This window comes from Sander vitreus, chromosome 9 (assembly GCF_031162955.1).
Source record: "Sander vitreus isolate 19-12246 chromosome 9, sanVit1, whole genome shotgun sequence".
NCBI classification, from domain to species: domain Eukaryota; kingdom Metazoa; phylum Chordata; class Actinopteri; order Perciformes; family Percidae; genus Sander; species Sander vitreus.
In genome coordinates, this window is record NC_135863.1 from 6,435,553 (window position 1) to 6,455,532 (window position 19,980).

Genomic DNA, 19,980 nt, shown 5'->3' on the forward strand with positions numbered 1-19,980 from the left:
TTACATAAATAAGGTATTTTTGATTAAAGGAATTTTGGAAAAAACATTTTGGAAAAAAAAAAAAGATTCCCAAACACTGTCTAAAACAGTGTGTGGGAATCTTTTTCACTCGTGTTTTAGTTGCTGCCCTCCGGAGAACCTATCATGATTCAGGTATGTATAGATATTTAGAGAGATCTTTTTTTTTTTAGCTATTGAAGCGAATAACTAAAATGATTAACTGAATACAGTAACGTCCACTGTTAGACATTATCATCACACATGCACACACAAAACAGTGACACCATAAGTGTGTTTACACGGACACGAGTATAGTTATGATTGGGTTTTTGAAGTATCCCATTTTTGTGTTTGAACATGTGGACACCAAATCCCAATTTCAGAAACCTGGATAAGCCCTTATCCCGGTTATGAAACCAGAATATGCTAGCTGGAGTATTCCAAAAGAAACCGTCCGGGATACTGTTGCATGCATACATCATATCCCAAATATTATCAAAACCAGGATAAGCCTCATAACTGGGAAACCCATGTGTAAACACACTCCATGACAGATGCGGTGTGTTTGAGATTTGTGTGTTTGTTTTTATCTGTCCATTCACCACAATGTCTCTCAAAAGAATAATGATTACTCAATAATGTATAATTCTTGTAATATTCCTAGTGTTATTATAATAAATGTAGTATTCATTTCCTGTCACCTACCACAAGTACTAATGGTTAATAAAAAAAATCATTATTATTATTAGTAGTTCAGAGGCTGGCATGTGTTGAATGCTGCAACTCATAGACATGAAATGATGATTAATGAAGGGCAGCTAAAGGCAGAAATGTATCGACATGTTTCTTAGATTTATAATTCGTGACATTGATGTAGGTTCTCTCTCACTTGTGCTCGACATCTATTAAAGCGATGGGATCATGCATCATCAAAATATTATTTCCTAATAAGTCTGGATTGATCTTAGAGCCACAGTGTATATTTTATGGAGCCTGTTGTCATACTGACAGGGTTTTACAGTGATACAGTGCCTCTCTTTCCCGCACACATCCATTGTTGATCGTAGTCATGCAGCAAAAATGAGCATCTATTAATCAATAAGTGGCTACAGTGGGATCCCGTCAAACTGTCTGCTGTCTACAAGACGACATCCATTTTTCAAAGTTTCTTCCATGAACAACTGATGTAGTTTGAGGGGCCGTAGTTTCATAAGCTGTAACAAACAATGTGGACTCTAATTAAGATCTGTGGGCTCTGGAAGATCCAATTAAACCCGTTTAATTGGTCAAGTAACTCATCTTGTGTGTCTTGTGCATGCCACTTGTCACTTTTATCGATAGAAGAAACAGAACCTCAAACAATTATGGACAGTGATATAGACAAACGTAAATTAGAAATTTTAGAAACAAAAAATGGTCAAAAAAACTACTGTCGCTATCCTAGTTAAATGTCTTTTATGACTGCAGGAGATAAAACTACATTTTTATAGCCGTTCTATATGAATATAATCACATCACAAGACTTATTAATTTTTTATTAAAAATTTAACAAGACATGTTTTTACAGCTCGCATGCAGTTTTCCACTGTAGGCGCTTCATGGTGATGGTTGCACATATTCCAAGTCCATGATGAGGAATGTTACAGTGTTGGTGGACTGCTGCCGCTTATATTGCTGCACTGTTCGTTGGGTGAGATTATTTCCAAGATTCATCTCCCCTTAGCTCACTGTTGATGTGGCCCTCAAGTCTCTCTGAGGACTTACAAGTCTCGATATGTGCCAGAAGACATCACAGACCACCGTTATTTATACGTACCTTCATTTATGAAGGATTGAGTGTTTCCTCCCAAAGAGATGGACTCACCACCAGCACAGATAGTAGCGCATCTCTGCAGAAAACCGTCCATTCATCGAGGCTTGGATGTTGAAGAGCTGTCTGTCCCAGGCAGTTGAGGTTGAATGGAAACAAGAGATATCCACAATGATTCTTTGTATTCTCTTTGCCATCGCCAATGATCAGCATATGTACTGATGGACAGAAAAGGTGCTTATTGAGAAGTGTAATTATGGCCTTTAACCAAACTCATTGGTAGTTGGCTTTATCCTTCCCACTCTGGACCATTGTGCAAGAGGCACTTCCACTACTTCTCCATCCAACCATTTTTTTTCTGCTTATCCGGGGCTGGTCAAAGTAGTCCAGATCTCCCTCTTCCCAGCAACGTCTTCCAGCTCCTCCTGGGGGATCCCGAGACTTTCCCAAGCCAGATGAGATATACAATCCCTCTAGCATGTTCTGGGTCTTCTCCGGGGTCTCCTACCAGTTTGACCTGCCAAGAAAATAAAACCTCCAAGATGAGGCGCGCAGGAGCCATCCTTATTAGATGCCCGTCTCAACTGGCTCCTTATTGTCAGTGTTATGCAAAAGAGAATACAAAAGTGAATGTGACGATAAACAATGCCATTCCACTGCTTTTTGCTGTGTTTGTCAACATCTTGAGAGCACTGGAAGATCTGTGTATCTCCCCAGCTAAAACACTTAAAGACAAGAAGACCAAAGCACCAATTTATTCTTTAGTGACTGCTGCTGAAATCAAAACTCCTACTGCTCTGCTCTGTGAGGCTGTCTGACTGAAGCAGTCAAGCCTCCAGCTGTTCTGTAGTGGACAAGGTCCGAACGTGTATGATCCAGCAGACTGAGGCACAAAACAATTCACTGCCAGAGTCCAATGATCAAACTAGCCTGCATAAAGAATGTCAAACCCGGGGCGCCAATGAGGGCCTTTGATTCAGGGGTGAAACTTGCAGGACCTGATTGCTTTCTCATCAAAGACTGCTGCTCCAGGACAGAAACAGACTCCAAAGAAAGCTCAAACTGTGGCTCCATATCTTGTTTTCTTTGTAATTCAGTCAGTGGGAAGCAATGCGTTTCGAGGCTGAAAGCTAAATTAAAAGCATATCTATCACCCAAAGCTAAACATAAGAATACCCTCATCTTTTCTGAAGCTAAGCCACCAACTGCAAAAACAGAAAGACTTTCACTGCAGACCGATTACCGATTAAAATCAAAGAGCAAAGCACCTACAAGGGATTTTGTAAGATACACCAAAAAGAACAACTTGCTTCTTCATCCACAGTTCACATTTTATTTCTTGCCATTTAGCTATCCTTTTTACAATAGTTTTTGGCATGTTTTTGGGATACCACTGCTAGTTTCTGCACTCATTTTCTTCTTTTTAATACATACTGTCAGTGAGTTTGTGCTTCCATAACTCACTACAATTCTGAGATGCATTGATAACAACAAAAAGTAAATGCTCCAGACTGTTGCCAACTCTCTTTATTATCTATTCTCCTTGATGAAAACACTCAGGCACAGTCCTAAAGTCCATGACTCCAGAGGGCTTGCTCACAGATTTCAATTTCCCAGCACAATATAGTGTATGGCTATAATTTCACTACACTGCACAAGGAAAGGAGAGAGTGTGTGTTGTTTTTATTGTGCTTGTATCTCTTGGTTCAGTGTGTGCTACGTACTAAATCCTATAACTGAAGTAAATACAGCACTGACACAATTTGTTATTATATATGTTCTTATTGTAAACTATTACTGCTAAGTTTGTCTTAATGGATGTTGATGCTTTTGATAAATACTCAGCTTTCAACAAAATCAAGAAATTATTTATGTATGCTGGTATATGAATTAAGTATGTACAATATAATCTTGATATCCTACAAAGGTTCTATCATTGTTACCTCACTTATGTTTGCATGTTTTATTCAGACTAGGCTTTTTCTTGCCTTACTCACACATTTTAAAATGTTATTAAAATGGTCAACACATGCTGATCCAGTGATAATAAAAACTGGGTTCTAAAAATCCTCATTAATGATTTTCTTTCATGGAATATTATTTTTTTTAAAAAGATAAATAAGTGAAATGCAATTATGCCCTCATCAGAATGTTTAACAGCGGCATTGCTGTTTGTTGAAGTGCCTAAAATCTTCCTGACAGTTAAAGGTGCCCTGCCACACAAAACCATTTTTGCTTGTATTTTTTGAAATATGTTAGGTTCATATGTGTTTGTGTTATGTTGTGAATGTGAAAAGTAACTGCTACCTCCTCTGTCAGCTCTAGCCACTGAAAAGAAATAAGCGGAGAAATCAGGCCAATTACAAAAGCTGGTCAGTCTGACGTGGTGTTGCCTGAGCTCATTACTAGTCATGAGCTCGCCCAGTTGCGCTGGGTAAAGGATGCTGATAACCAGGCTCTCATTGGCTAGCTGTTAGCCAATCACAGTCAAGCAGCTTAGATCGTTGAATATTAATGAGAACTGGCACAAATCGAGCTGAGTCTTCCTGTAGGCTTTCTATACCAGCTAGAATGGCTTGAAACAAGGTAACCAAGGCATTTTTTCCCACAAAAAGTGTTACAGAGTCCATGGTAGAATTTCAGACATTACCACAAAGTAATGAAATATGTACCTACAAACAGACAACATTGGTTTCTTTTTTGTCCCTAACCTCAACTATAGAGGTGGTAGATCAGAAGATGCTCATATGAAACAGTAATTTTAGAAGACATTGATCATATAGTGTACAGTAAAAGCCACTGGAATAAAACAGTACCTCATGACATTATGTCAGCCAAACAATATGTCAATATGAATATGGCTAAGTTGTACTTTAGTCGTAAAGATAACTGCACTGGCATCACAGAGTCAACACTCATGACAATACCACAGTTTTTAAGTGAAGCTGTTGGTTGAAAACTGCATTTAAAGAATAATAATATTATGTTCATGCTTGAAGGGCTGTCTGAATCTATAGGACACTGTACACAATATAATAGGAAACCATCTTAAAACCTCACACTGCCAGCGATAATTAACATTAAAATGCAACAATACAAATACATCTCAAGAGGTGGAGGTGCTGCACCTGGGGGTGGGGGTGCTTCTTCCCACAGTTTGGGTAAAAATGAAGTTCCAGGGAAAGATAGAGAATAGCAGCGACAGAAAGAGAAAGTTGAGATTCTGCCTCTCGGGGAGCAATTAGAGTGAGTTTAGGACAGAGTGAGAAGAAGTGAACTCACTGAGAGATGTACTCGAGCTGCAGTCTGACAGTCACAGATAAAACACTTACTTTGTCAAAATCAGGGCAGCGACTTCATTCTAAGCTGGCCTTATTTGCTGCTGCCTTTGCTTTAAAATTATTTAACATGGAAGCCAATTAAGACCCATAATCAAAAGCTGGCAGTTAGGTTCTTTCATTGTTTCGTCTTTTCATTCTTATTCCTTGATACACATCTTAAGAAGGGAGAAATACTGCATTTACACTGTAGACAAGCCATCCACATAAAGTGACTAATTTTAGCTCACAGCTTTACGTGTAGACGTCCTCGGGGAGCAGTTTGATAAGCCTGGAGAGAGAGAGAGAGAGAGAGAGAGAGAGAGAGAGAGAGAGAGAGAGAGAGATAAATGACAGCTGTACTGCACCTATTTTCTGGTACCCCTCCACCCCCTCACCTCCCCTCATAGCCACTCTATAGATAATTATGTTTTAATGTTGTAAATTTGATATGGCACAGGGAGACAGAATTTCCCCCCACTACTTATCTCTGGCTTCCAGACCTTCCCAGATGGGTTGCCCCCTAACCTTTTCACTGTGGCAAGCCTAGAGCCCCTCTTCACCCCCCTACACAGACACACACACACACACACACACACACACACACACACACACACACACACACACACACACACACACACACACACACACACACACACACACACACACACACACACACACACACACACACACACACACACACACACACACACACACACACACACACACACACACACACACACACACACACACACACACACATACATACCCCCAAATCCAAATCTCACCCTGACACAATACCCCCATTTATGTGACCATTTCCAAATATATCTTATTCTCTCTCAGGTTTTTAACACTGCAAACTCTGTGGTTGCCTATGGGCCGTGTACTAATTATGACAGTTGGAATCTAGCTTGTCATAGTACAATATATCAATAGTGCAGTCAAATATTGAATTAGAACCTAATGATGTCAAATACAAATCAAATCATAATTTGATAAAGTACTGTGGGTAGACAGGAATAACACTAATACACAACAGAAGACAACTCATGTCATAATAGTAACAATTGGATAGCCACAAGCAACAACAAAAGGGGTTCAAGACAATCAAGGAGGATTAATAAAATGAAGTAATAAAAACTCAAATCATCTTGAACCCCTTTTTTATTCCTGTGCGTGTCCTTTTTTGATAACCCTCCTTCTTCTGCTCTCTTTCCACCACCAACCGTTAACTTTCTCCCCGCTCTTTTCCCTCTTGAACTCTCTTCCTCATGATTCTCATTTCTCTTCCTCTTCTATTTGCTCTGCCGTCGATCCCTCGACCTCCTTCATCCTCGCGGCATGATTCCCTCCCCCGTCCTTTCATGCCATCACCAAACCATATCTGTCATTCCCTCTGGACCGTTTCGATCTTGCCGCAGTAAAAACCTTTTTATCTGAAAGGAATGAGCGAGAGGAAGCCGGCATAGAAAGATAGAGGTAAAAGGGTGTAGCCTTGGGTTTATAAGATAGGCCTGTTAGGTGTGATGCCTAATTCCTTCAGGAAAATGACTGGATGGAAAGAGGCCCAAATGCTCTGCTAGATTTTTCTCTGTGGGCAATATCTAATTGACTGCATCATCACTTTATTGTTGTTTGGAGGAGATTGAGGTAAGAATGGGTCAAAGAGTCAAAGAGCAAGAAGTCAACGAGGAAGAGATTTTTTTTTCACAAAAAATCAAGAATGTAGTTGTGGACAAAATTACTGAATGACAACAATGCAAATCGTTTAGGTTTGATGTGCCAAGGTTTTGAATTATGCCCTTTTTTCTTTCTCTCTGTCACCGCTTCAGTAAATGGAATTCTGTTTGTGCTGCACAGAACACAAAAAAATTACATTTTGTAAAATGTAATGGCAATGTGTCTTTCCAGATAAAATTACCCAGCATCTCTACAGAGCAACAAATCTGTTCACACCAAGGCCTGTGGATTACCCAAAGTGAAATGTACAACATTTCTGCAAAGACAACTTGCTGTTTTTAAAATGTAATTTAAAGACATGGCTAGGTACCACTTATAGAGCAAGTTAACACCAGATGAAAGTCTTCTTTTTGCTGACCTTCAGTAGTTTAATTTGAAATCATACATGTCAATGTAGCGATAACTTCCAATACAATAAAAATACACTTAGTACCTGTATTACTGTACATTCCTTCAAACCCTTCACCACCTATATGAGTCCGGACAAACATGGATGTAAACTACAACTTGACTGGTTGGCGAAGGCATGCAACCGCGAGGCAGTAATTCTAGTTTACTGTTGGAAATGGAAAATGACAAAGAATGTGATGATGGCATCGTGTGACAAGATGAATGAATGACTAGATTAATTCAAACTCAATATGTTGCAGTTACAACATCCTGCCAGGGTGTCTGTTGTGTCACATTTTGAAAATAGTGATTGTCTCAGTTTGTACTGTAGCATTTGAAGAAATAATCTTGTTTTAGCTGAAGGCCAAAACTGAGTACTAAATTTAGTCTCTCTTAGTCTGTGACTGAAGAAGTGTTATCCTCTCACTTGGCTTGCTGTGAAACATATATTCATCTCTCTCTCAACCTCCTCTTCAGTCCCTGTCGTCAGTGCTGAACAGTTCAGTGGTCCAGAGCGAAACACCCAATGTTGTTCTGGAGGGTCTGAGGCCGGGGACAGGCTACGTGGTGCTGGTGAGGGCTCGCACTGTGGCCGGCTACGGAGCCTACAGCAAGGAAATGCTCTTCCAAACGCTCACCGACGGTAAGTGGGTGGATGTGTGGGTGGCTGAAGTGTATGGAGGTGTGTGTGTGTGTGTGTGTGTGTGTGTCAGCGTGGTTTTTATGGTAAAGAGGAAAGAGACTGCAGGACTGAGAGTGAGAGGTTGAGCAAGAGTGAAAATCTGGCTGTGGAAGTGATTAAATTCTGCCCTACTTTGTGTGTGTGTGTGTGTGTGTGTGTGTGTGTGTGTGTGTGTGCGTTTTGCAGTCATGTAGAATGAGCTTTGTAAATTATATTTTGTGTATATTTTCCTTTCTGGAAATGCTTAGTTGTGTGTATTTGGGAGTCTCAAAAATATATATAAATAATACCTCTCTTTTCAATGTGTGTGTGTGTGTGTGTGTGTGTGTGTGTGTGTGTGTGTGTGGGGTGTGTGTGTGTGTGTCTTTGTGTGTTTCTGCAGATGAGTATAAGTCAGAGCTAGGACAGCAGCTCTCCCTGATTGCAGGCTCTTTAGTAGGTGGAGTATGTATCGTCTCATTGGTAGCTATCGCCATCATCTGCACCAGGTAACGCACACACACACACACACACACACACACACACACACACACACACACACACACACACACACACACACACACGGTGCATTCATTTGTGTGTCAGAGGAATATCCTAACTGGTGGAAGTAATATCCTGTTACAAATGTTACATACCTTGAATGGTCCAATCAAATGTCTTAAAGCAAGGCATTGAACATGTACTAACTTGATAGGATTCAATATGGCTTATCATTTTTCTTTTTTTAATCTGGGAATGTAGCTGTATATATTTAAATTTCTTTTCAAATGTGTGAAAATCTGATACAAAATCAAATATGAAGAATAGGGGTGAGAATTTCCTGACTCTTTGCAGTGTAAACACTCAGTATCCCAAACATTGATTGGCCCTTTTCACACATTTTGACTTGAGGAAAAGCACAGGTGTTACTAATAACATTAACAATGGCTCTGTTCTGTCCAAGTAAGCCATGACTGTAAAACAGCATACACATTACCAGTACCCTGAAACTGAAGCAGCTAAATTGATATTTAGCCATCATTTATTTACAGAAAGTGACAAGAATTATTAATTCAAATTTCACTCACTAAGACTTTCCAGAGCTTTTACCACACCTCATAGTCTGGAACCTCAGTCACGTAATAACAGGTGTAATCCCCACCCCCCCTATGGAACCATCTGATAACAAACATATAACAGATGGTCTGATGATGAGGGTCTGATGACTGAGCCATCTCCATTACAACTGAGCAAACTATATGTGCAAGTGTACCTTGAGTTAAGAATTCTATTGTCAAAAAATAGAAAAATTTTCTTTACATTATTTTGATGGAGTCCGGGCCATTTTAAGCAGCTTTTTTTGCATTTTGTAACCATTTTTCTTACAACAAAAGCACAGTGTTTACATTAAGTTACAGTAAACAGCGTGCATTAAAACATACATTTGATGTGAACATCGGGATAAACCAATTGGCTTTTTTGTGGAGAAAATTGTAAAAACCCCATAATAATTGACCAGCTATAGCCATTAAATCAGCTATAAACTACTAAATATAGGTTATGTGCAACCATATGCCACAGAATACTGTATGCAGACACATTAAATAAGAAATGCCTGTGACCCCATGACCTCCCAGAAACAACAAGCAACAAACTCTTTTTTCCTGTATGCAGTATAAGGTGTTTATTGTAAAGATCATTTGACGTATTAAAATATTCCAGAGTGCATTTCTTTGGTTCCATCCAAAGATGACAGCAGGAAACAAGAGCTAAAAAAACAGAGCAGTGACAAGCCACCAAATACTAATGAATTCCTGAAAGACTCTTTCCTTCTCTGAAGCAGACTTTTTTTTTTGACATTCAGGCAGACTATTTCTTTTACCGACAACCAATTAGCATTTTTCATTTTTGTGTAGCATTTCTGTTTGCTTGCCTCTTTCCTCACAATCTCTCCGTATGTGTTTCTGTCTGCAGAAGAAGGCAGTTGAAAGAGAGTGTGTACGGTGACAAGCTGCAGCAATACAACGCAGGTGGAGGTACTACCAGTACTGAAACTTTAAATGAGCTCTACCTTCACACACACCAAACTTCCGAAACAGTGTTTATTTTTACACTTTCAAATTTTTTCCTCAGAAGTGACTCTGAGGCCTGACATGTTCAGTGGTCCTACCCCCACTGTGACCTTTCCAACCCTGTCTGAAGGCCATAGTTCCCCGGGGGTCAAGATCTACATTGACCCCTTCACCTATGAGGACCCCAACGAGGCTGTCAGGGAGTTTGCCAAGGAAATTGACCCCTCCTGTGTCAAAATAGAGGAAGTCATTGGATCAGGTAGAGATTTTCATAGACTTAGTGTCTTTGACCCTAGGTTCACCCTTAAGCCCAGTTCAGACCAAAGATTTGCGACGAGACAAGTTAAAACATGCAACTACTTACAACGCGCCGGTCTGTGACGTTCTAAAACCTGCCAGTTCACACTAGTGTAGTCTCGCTTTGTCAGACCATCCACAGGGTCTGGCTATTCCACCCAGCATTCTGGGATGGGAGAAAAACGTGCTCCGGTTTATTGGGATTTCTTTAAACCAATCAGAATCATCTTGGGCGGTGCTAAGCATCGGATGGAACCGCTGCAAAATACTCGTGCGAGAGAAAGCTCAGGTTGGACAGATATTCTAGCTAGCTGTCTCAATTTACCATGCAGAGATCTGAGGAGCAGTTAACCATAGTCCTCATAAATCCACCGGAGTTTAAAATTCCCCAAAAAAGAAAGCGGAAAGAAAATACATGCATCTGGTGGAATTTCCTGCGGCACCGGAGCAATCCCAGAAGTGGAACGTCAAGGATATAGACTAACACCAGTGCAACAAGACGGTGTATGATTTCATTAGCAATGGCTCTTTGTACTTTTGGTCTAACTTCCGACTTTCAGGCTTTTATTTGTAACTGGATATATCATGTGTTTTGTCTAAATATGAATATGGATAACATTAGTGATAGTAGATGCTTTCTACAGTTATATTTCTAGTGCTGAATCGGCAAAAAACTACGTTTTATATCTCTGATAAAACCAGAGATATTGACAGACTTGACAGGCTGGCTTGAGTGGAGTTGAGACGCGCCGGTTCAGACCACTGTAACCTTTCCCTGCGACGTTATTAAACGGTTTGGTCTCCTTTCGAATCTTTGGTCTGAACTGGGCTTTACTCTCTCTCTCTCTCTCTCTCTCTCTCTCTCTCTCTCTCTCTCTCTCTCTCTCTCTCTCTCTCTCTCTCTCTCTCTCTCTCTCTCTCTCTCTCTCTCTCTCTCTCTCTCTCTCTCTATGTTGTTTATGAAAGACAGAAGTGTTTACAAATGCCTCAAATGAAAAGCCATGATTAGTTCGATGTGTGTCAAATATTACTGTACATTCATTCTATTTGTAGTTGTAAGTATAAGATAATAAAAAAACACACAGTCCTTGTTCATATCTACCTACTATTAACTGCTTCAAAAGGGAAATTTAGATAAGTAAACCTTGGTTTCCTCTAATGAGACCAACTGTCACTTGAACCGGCAGATACTCTACAGTAAATTAATCAATTTCTTCAACTGTGCTAGACGTTTATGTCAATGAGAAAGATCTGGAAACATGCACTGCCAATTTATTATTTTTGCTTTCTTTATTTTCCTTTGAAGTCAGGAGACATGTTTTATTCATGCTGAAAACTTTCACAGCAATAAATTAAAACAGTCTTAGTGCATTCTCTTTGGCTAGCCGAGCTGAACTGTGAAAGAAATGCTGTGTGATGTTTGGCAAATAGAGAAAGTGGGATATGAAATGGAGTCCGAAGGGCATCCTCTGAAATGTTTTTGGGAGCAGAAGTTTAGCTGCTGGATGGAAAAAAAGATGAAAATAAGAAACAAAATATAAGGACACATTTTACATTTGCTAAGATTTAATTGTACTACTGATCCCTGAGTACTGAAACTATGTAATACCTTAAATGATTTTATTATATATTCAATCATCGTCGCCAAGGGGATCCAAGACAAGTGAAACACACAGATTTGAGCATAATATACAATAAGACCTGCAAATACATAAAACATTAAGTAGAAATATGTAAAACATGTGCTAAAACCCACCACACAAGGTCATAAATATAGGATCACAAAATGCAGTGGCAGCCCAATATAAATCGGGAGTACATCCAGCCATCATCTTCCAACCTAGTCATCAGTTGCAGGGCATGTAAAAATTAATAGGCATTTGACATCCGATCGAACTTTGTTTATAATTTAATTTGCCTTAAAGGTCCAATGTGTAGGAATTTCTCCCATCTAGTGTTGAGATCATAAATTTATCGCAATCAACTCTCTCACACCACGCAGTTCAAAGTACGTATTACAGCTACGGTAGCCTTCACGCTTCAAAAAGCCGGTCTCTTGCTCTTTTCAATATCCTTTTTCTTTTTCTGGGCGAAGAAGAAGACTCCTGTTCCTGAAATTTGGATTTTGAATACGTGTGGTCCTCCATGTTTCCTTCTTCAAACTTGCCGGGAAGCTACGATACCCATTAGCAGCATTAGCAGCACCTGTGAGTTTACCATGTGACAGCGAAAACGCGAAAGGCGGAGCAGTATGTCCTGTATGTCCCTTACCGGCTAACGTATTTCAAGATGGCGCATGAATATGGAGCGTCTACCCCAGTTCATGCAAATGCTAATGTAAAATTTCAAGCCAATAGGAATACTGGGAATTGATGGTGGTGGTAAATATTCATGAAAAAGGACAAGTTTGTGAACGGGCAACACAGATTCTGATAATAAACAACTAAACACGTTACACACTGGACCTTTAAAAACTATTGGGAATACAAAATACTGAAGAACAACATAAAGCTTTGTAGGTGATATTAAAGCTTAATGCAGATTTCTGCATCAAATTCACAAATAAATAACATTTTCAATGTCTCAAAGACAGGCTGTATATCATCTTTGCATTTAATTTCTTTTTTTTATGAAAGTTCAATACCACCTACTATGGGGTCAAGGTGACAGCATTAAACTGCCTCGGGGACTCACATCTCTAACAGTCATCGGTTCACTGTCAGTTTTGGTACTTTGATTTATTAAAGTGCTCTTATTATGCTTTTTGGCAATTTCCCTTTCCTTAATTGTGTTATATGTATATAGTTTTGTGCATGTAATAGGTTTACAAAAGTGAAAAAGCCCAAAGTCCACCCGAAAGGGACTTCATCTTCCAGAGAAAACACTGATCACAAACTGCTCCAAACTAAGGTGTCTAGACGTCCCCGGTTTTCGGTGACCTGTCCCTGGCTGGAGCTGTTCCCGGAAATGTCCCCAGTTTTCACTGTGACTGACAGACCCGAAATTGGAATGAAAGAAAGAAAACATTGACCAAACGTATAGTCGCGCACCCTACACACGCAAGCTCAAGAGATGTTCTAGAATGCCCATATTTTACGATGCTAAAATGACTTTTTTATGATTAAAAAAAGGATCTTACTCTTTAACAGAAAGGTCAACCTCCTTAGAAATCCTTTCCATAATGTTGTCAGACACTTAGAATATTAATCTGAGCCTGTCAGCGGCAAAACAAGCACTTTTATGAATGTAAATTCAAGCTGGACAATTGTTCTATTCATTTATATTGTAGCTTGTTTCGCCATTGCAGACTGCAGCGATCTCGTTTAATACTGGACCAATGTCAAAGGAAAATATTTCCTCAATAGTTTTAATTGTATCTAATACTCAATGAGCTGTTGCAGAAACAAGCCCTGTGTGAAGCAATAAAGCAAAAGCTGTCAGATAAATGTAGTGCAGTAAACATTACAACATTTCCCTCTGAGGTGTAGTGGAGTACAAGTATGAAATAGCAGCAGGGGCGATTCTAGGATCCAACCTTTAGGGGGGCTCAGCCCCTAATGAGAATGTGACACGGATATAGTGCATGCAAAAGTGATAATCAAAAAAACATGAAATTACCAACTTCTTCACAACCGCACTCCTGCTCTCCCTCTGACCGATAGAGACTCAGCCAAAGGTGTGAGTCTGGCACAACCACCTCAACCAGAATCTAACTTTCCAATGATATTAGCGCCAATTGCTGTGACAAATGGTTTGCCTGAAAATTAACATTGAACTTACATGAAATGTTATCATATTTGCATTCTGCATAAATCTCTGCATACCCATTATTCTCTGTGAAATATCTTACAAACTCTTCACTCAACACATGCATCGGTACAACAAATGGTTCCCGGGTAATCCGGTTTTGAAATTGCAACAAATTTCTACATGGTCTCCAACTTTGGGCCAAAATTATAATGTATTCTCATGTAAACTATTTATGTCAGCACAGAAATTTTTTTGTAAATTGCTTAGCCCGTGTATCCCACCATAATGGTTATTATATTGCCAGATTCCAGACAATCCCACTTACTTATATATATCCCACTTACAAATATGAATATATATTTCTACTGGTATGCTTCTTAGTGACATTAATGCAAAATATGAAGAAAAAACTATTACACCTGTGTGTGCATGGTTAAAATTCTGAAGTGCAAAATAGTTCAGGCTACAGCACAAATATGTCCGTCCATAGATAAGAATAATCAAGTCTAACCTCTGGATTTATTTTCAAAGTGCACCAGATTGATGCATTTAAACATTAAAATAGACACCATTTTTTTACAGGGGAGCATGCCCATGGACCCCCCCCCCCCTTGGGGGTGTTGTGCCCCAGTGCAGCTCTAGGTCTAGTGACGCCCCTGGGGCAGTGTCCCCGTTTTTACAATACAAAGATAAAAACATTACCTGTTTTGGAGGTATTTACGCTTCTGAGCTGAAAATGTCCCCGGATTTTGTCTCAGAAATCTGGTCACCTTACTCTAAACAGCTCTGTTGTAGTCCAGCCTTTACTTCCGTGACAAACGTGCGTCACTTTGTAACACATGTTATAATGCTCGCCTAGCTGCTAGCATGGCACGCCCTCATACTCTGCTTCTGACTGGCTAGTAGTCCTTACCTAGGTACTGTGCATGTGCGACTCCCAACAAAGATGGAACAGAAGTGAGATGTCTCACTCTGTAGCTAAAACAGAGAGCTCAACACACAGGGTGAAAAAAGGAGCTGCAGCAATGTGCAGCAAACAACAAAAATATGGTGTTTTTTGAAAATCAAACCATATAAACCTATTCAAAGTGCTTTAAACAAGCATAAACATAGAAAGCAAATAAAACAGAAAATACAATAATCATAAAACAAAAAACTGTAGATTTAAAAGACTTTAGAAGCATAAAAGTGTAGGAATGAACATCTCTAAATGACCTCAGGGAAAGCAGTGGCAAACAGAAAAGTTTTAAGTCTTGGTTTAAAAGAACACAGAGTTGGGGAAGATCTCAAGTGTTCTTGAAGTTTATTCCAGATCTGTTGGTGCATAGAAACTACAAGTTGCTTCTGCATGTTTGGTTCTGACCCTGGTGATGGTAAGCAAGCCCGTTTCAGATGTTCTAAGAGCTCTTGATGGCTCTTAAAAGAGCAGCATATCAGACACTTATTTTGGCTCCAAACCATTAAGTGCTTCAAATGGATATTTACCACAATATAAGGGTATGGCTAAATATATATTGTTTCATGGTATGTATTGTCATATTGCCCAACCCCAACGCCACCATCTGGCTGCAGTGCATTAATGATTTGTATACCTCAAACCATAATAGATGGAGGAATGTTTTTACTCCAAATGTTATCCCTCAGTTAACACTTTTTTTTTTTTTTTTTTTGGGCCAAAACTAATCCAAATGGCCATGGAGCTCTGGTTGGTTAAGGTCATGAACCAGATTGAGACCCTCACCGCTGAGAGTATGTGCTCTGGGCACTCTGTGAGGCTTTCCGTAATCCCTCCGTTTCTCACTTTATTTCTCTCAAGGGAAGGTTTCTCACCTCAGCCAGAGGTGACAGAGGAGAGATGAAAATAACAGGAGGGAGGGGAAAATATGAGCCTGGGCTTGATAGGAGATGTGGCCGGACTTTGAGCCCTTAAACGGTTGAATCTCTCCCATTCTGCTGTGATAGAAAGTAAAGATGTATCCACAGCTCTTTCTCTCTTTCTCCCTCCCTTCGACTTTCTCTTTTGTTTTTCTTTCTGTATTTCTTTGATACTTCCTATCTTCATCTTTCTCTGGGATTCAGCCCCTCTGGAGTTTTAGAGTTTGTTTGCATATAGAGAAATGCTAAAACAAAGAACCGGGGGGGGGGGGATCAACAGATTGAGGAGGGAAGATAAAAGTAGAAAGCACCCTTAGGAGATGATAAAAATATCTCACCTCACTCTCTCTTCCTCTTTCTCTCTCTCTGTGATTACACCCGTCTCTTTTTCTCTTTCCTTATTACTATCGTTCACACTGTAAGAAATGTCTTCATAAAAAAGCACTTTATTTAAATCTTGAGACACTTTAATTTACAATAGAAAGTAGCGATAATATTTCACCTTACAGGCCAGTTAATATACTACTAAGACCGTATTTAGATATGCTGTAGATTTAAGACAAGATTGTAAAATAAAACCAAGGAATATTTCTTCTAAAATATCATATCTATATGTCTGCCCCATATTCTCCTTGACCACCTCTATTTTTGAAAACGAGGAAGTGAGATGTCATCTGATCTCGCCTCTCTTTGCGAAAATTGCTGTTTTTATCCCTCTCCGTCCATGCTTTCATACTTTCTCCCTTTTTATCAATACTGTCTCATTTCCATCCTTCACTCTTTCATTTCTACACCCCCCTATCTTTCTTCCCCCCCATCCTCTCTTTCTATTCTCCTTCTTATTTTGCCCTCCATCCATCTCTACTTCAGCTGGTTAACAGCAGTGTCAGTAGATAGTTTTTAATGAGCAGCGAGATGCGGAGAAGAGATCACAGTGAGACAGGACGACACAGCCTGTCATCCAATTCCCATCACTCATCCATTATTCACATGTGATTTATATCTCTGAGATGAGGACTTTTATTTTGAAGTGATATTCAATTTTCATGTACCCAAGCAGCATATGGCTGCATTTATTTCGACAAAAGACATGTGTCTCCAGCACTGTAGGAAGTTTTCTCTACATTGAACAAGTTCAAGACAGTTCATATATTTGACATTGTAACAAACCGCGACCCACCAATTCATATGTCAACATAGCAATACATAAAGAAAGCGTCACGGCAGATGTGCAGAGGTGTGAAAGGAGCCAGGGTTTGAACTTCTCCCTTTACCACTTTTTTTCATTCTAAAGTCTTCTGTGACTCTGGTGGATCTTTTTTAAAGTCTGACGAACTAATGATGTCATTATTATGAATGTTATATAACCTTAGAGTAAATACTAGGTACTCCAGTCTTACTCTTTCTTACTTCTTGTCAGGTAGCTAATGCTAAGTAGCCTACCTAGCTGACAGATAAGCTGGCATCCTATGTGACCACAGAGACATCAGCACATAAATTGGAAATTGGAAGTATGGACAGAGTTAGAAAATGTTTTAGCCTACAGGACAAATAATGAAACTGCAGGCATTGAACCTATGAACGTTGTGCTTCAGTACAGTCTCTTTTTCCATGAGGTCATCTGGCTGCCTTGGTTTAAACCACAAGATGAAACTTGAAGCGTGGTGTGCAAAGCCTAGTACCGTCACAATAATAATGGCATTGTCCCTTTTATCTTGTTTTGCCACCTCTACTACAAACCTTTTCTTCACCCGAGAGGAGCTATTGAGAGAAATTCAATTTTTATTGTTCTTTCGATCTGCAAAAATACCACCAGTGTCCCCGTAATCAAAGCCCTCAACCTCAATCTGCTCGAGCAAAGCTGCTCAAAGGCCATCAGTATGAGACTGAATGTGCAGAGGGTAGCTCCCACGACCGAGAGAGTGTTTATGTGTTTACCATGCCCTGCCCATCACGCTACTGCCCAACTTAGCTGCTGAAAAGGACAATATGCTCCCTTTTGTATGATTGATTAAGAATTTTTAATCATAAATTGTAACCAAATGGTATAAACTTCTCTGGTGACCTATTTCCACATCATAATGTGATAAAAATGCAATTATTTGTTTACTTCTTTGATTGTGTAATAATGTATTCAAGGGCTCTGAACTCAAAGAAGCATTAAAAAAACATCCCTAATAGTGTACTTGTTTTTCCCTGCTGAGTCACATATTGTTTTCTAAAAGAGCCTTAAGTGTTTACTGTTCCTTTTTGATTTTGCTCTAGGACAGAATGCTTTAATTTCAGCTCCATAATGTTTACTTCTTCTTCAGGTGAGTTTGGGGAGGTGTACAAGGGTCGCCTTAAGCCTGTTGGGAAAAAAGAAATTCCTGTGGCCATCAAGACCCTGAAGGTTGGCTACTCTGAGAGGCAGAGGAGGGACTTCCTGTCTGAGGCATCAATCATGGGCCAATTTGACCAACCAAACATCATCAGACTGGAGGGCGTGGTCACCAAGAGCAGGCCTACGATGATCATCACAGAGTTCATGGAGAACGGAGCACTTGACTTGTTTCTCAGGGTAAATAACACATACATATTGTGCACACAGACACATACATATGTAGCCATTGTAACAGTGTACTGCTGCACTTAATATAACTTTCAAAATGATCTACAGTTTTAATGTTAGGCGGATACAGTGGAAGTACAGGAATGCATACTGTACCACTAAAATGACCCTGGTATCAACACTATATATTTAGATATATTATGTATATATATTTTTAGATTAAAGCTGCTAATGTCAGATATTTTATAATAATACTACTAATGTGAATTACAATAATAAACTTTATTAATACTGCACTTTTAAAAACAACATTACAAAATGCTCTGTCTACATGGTTGAACCCTGGTTAAACCACAAACATCAGGACTACAATGAGATAAATAAAATTAGGCAACTAAAAATAATATAAGAATTAAATGGAAAAAGCAACTATCAATAAAAAACAGATAAGACATGTTGGATATATAGCAGTATTTACAAAACCATCTCAACCTAAAGCTACTAAAACGTTACTTGGCTTCTAAAGTATTTCTCTTTTCACTATCAAATACTTGTGACTAAATGAGCAACAACTTTGGCAGAAAATAGTGCATTCATGTAGATTCCCATGACTCAAAGTAAGACGCTGATTGAAGAAAATATATTTCCAGGGCCTTTTAAAAGTCCATTTACATTCTTATTTTGGAACTTTCAGCTGTATCACATCAGCAGGTTGAGTCATATGAGATGGTTGAAAGATTTTGTTTTTCAGCTTATAAAACAGAACTTTTACACTTTACAATTTGAAACCTTGTTCAAGTGTTTAAGGTGACTTAGTAATCGTCTTTGACACAAGGCAGGACAGGTTTAATTTTACATGCAAATTGAAGCAGTTAAAATAATATCAGTAAACAATTGAGAACCAATCTCATGTTTTTTGTAAAATAGCATAGAGACACTGTACATACTGTCTGTGTTAATGTATGTGCCTACAGTATTGATATACACATTCATCTTCAATCTAAAATCACCTATAGTCCAAACCAAGGGCGTAACTTTGGGTTCAACATTGGGGGGTTGAGATCGCCAACTATCTAGGGAGGTCCCGGGACACGTCTACATGTATGGAGAAAAGCGACAAAAACATTGTAAAAATTGTGGAAACGAAATTCGAAAAAGGCGACAAAAACGTTGAAAAAATTGTCAAAGCGAAATTCCAAAAAGGCGAAAAAAACTTGGAAAAAACTACGGAAAAAGCCCAGTTTTGATTATTGGGGGGATTGTAGTCGTAAATTACGCCTATGGTCCAAACACATACATACCCAAACAGATGGGAGGAGTGGGAGTTTTTGGAGAAAGAGAACCTCCCGCTTATCCTTTTCTCCTCTCTTCTCCTTCCTGTGCTCCTTCCTCCTCATCCTGCGAGCATGTCTATCTGTCAGTCTGTCCGTCCCTTTGATCCTGCCCTCCTTTCCAAGCGCCTCTAAAGACAGAAAGAGAAACTCTTTGATGTTTGGTTCTCACAGTGTGACCCC

At 39.4% G+C, this 19,980-nt stretch overlaps 1 protein-coding gene across 1 annotated transcript in view; it reads left to right on the forward strand.

Moving 5' to 3' along the window:
• Positions 1 to 19,980, forward strand: part of LOC144522872 (ephrin type-B receptor 1-like) — an 84,685-nt gene that overhangs the window by 52,608 nt on the left and 12,097 nt on the right. The window contains exons 10-14 of the mRNA XM_078258119.1: positions 7,738 to 7,903; positions 8,325 to 8,430; positions 9,896 to 9,957; positions 10,055 to 10,252; positions 18,228 to 18,475. Of these exons, the coding sequence (XP_078114245.1) occupies positions 7,738 to 7,903; positions 8,325 to 8,430; positions 9,896 to 9,957; positions 10,055 to 10,252; positions 18,228 to 18,475 (780 nt within the window). The remainder of the gene's footprint in view (positions 1 to 7,737; positions 7,904 to 8,324; positions 8,431 to 9,895; positions 9,958 to 10,054; positions 10,253 to 18,227; positions 18,476 to 19,980) is intronic.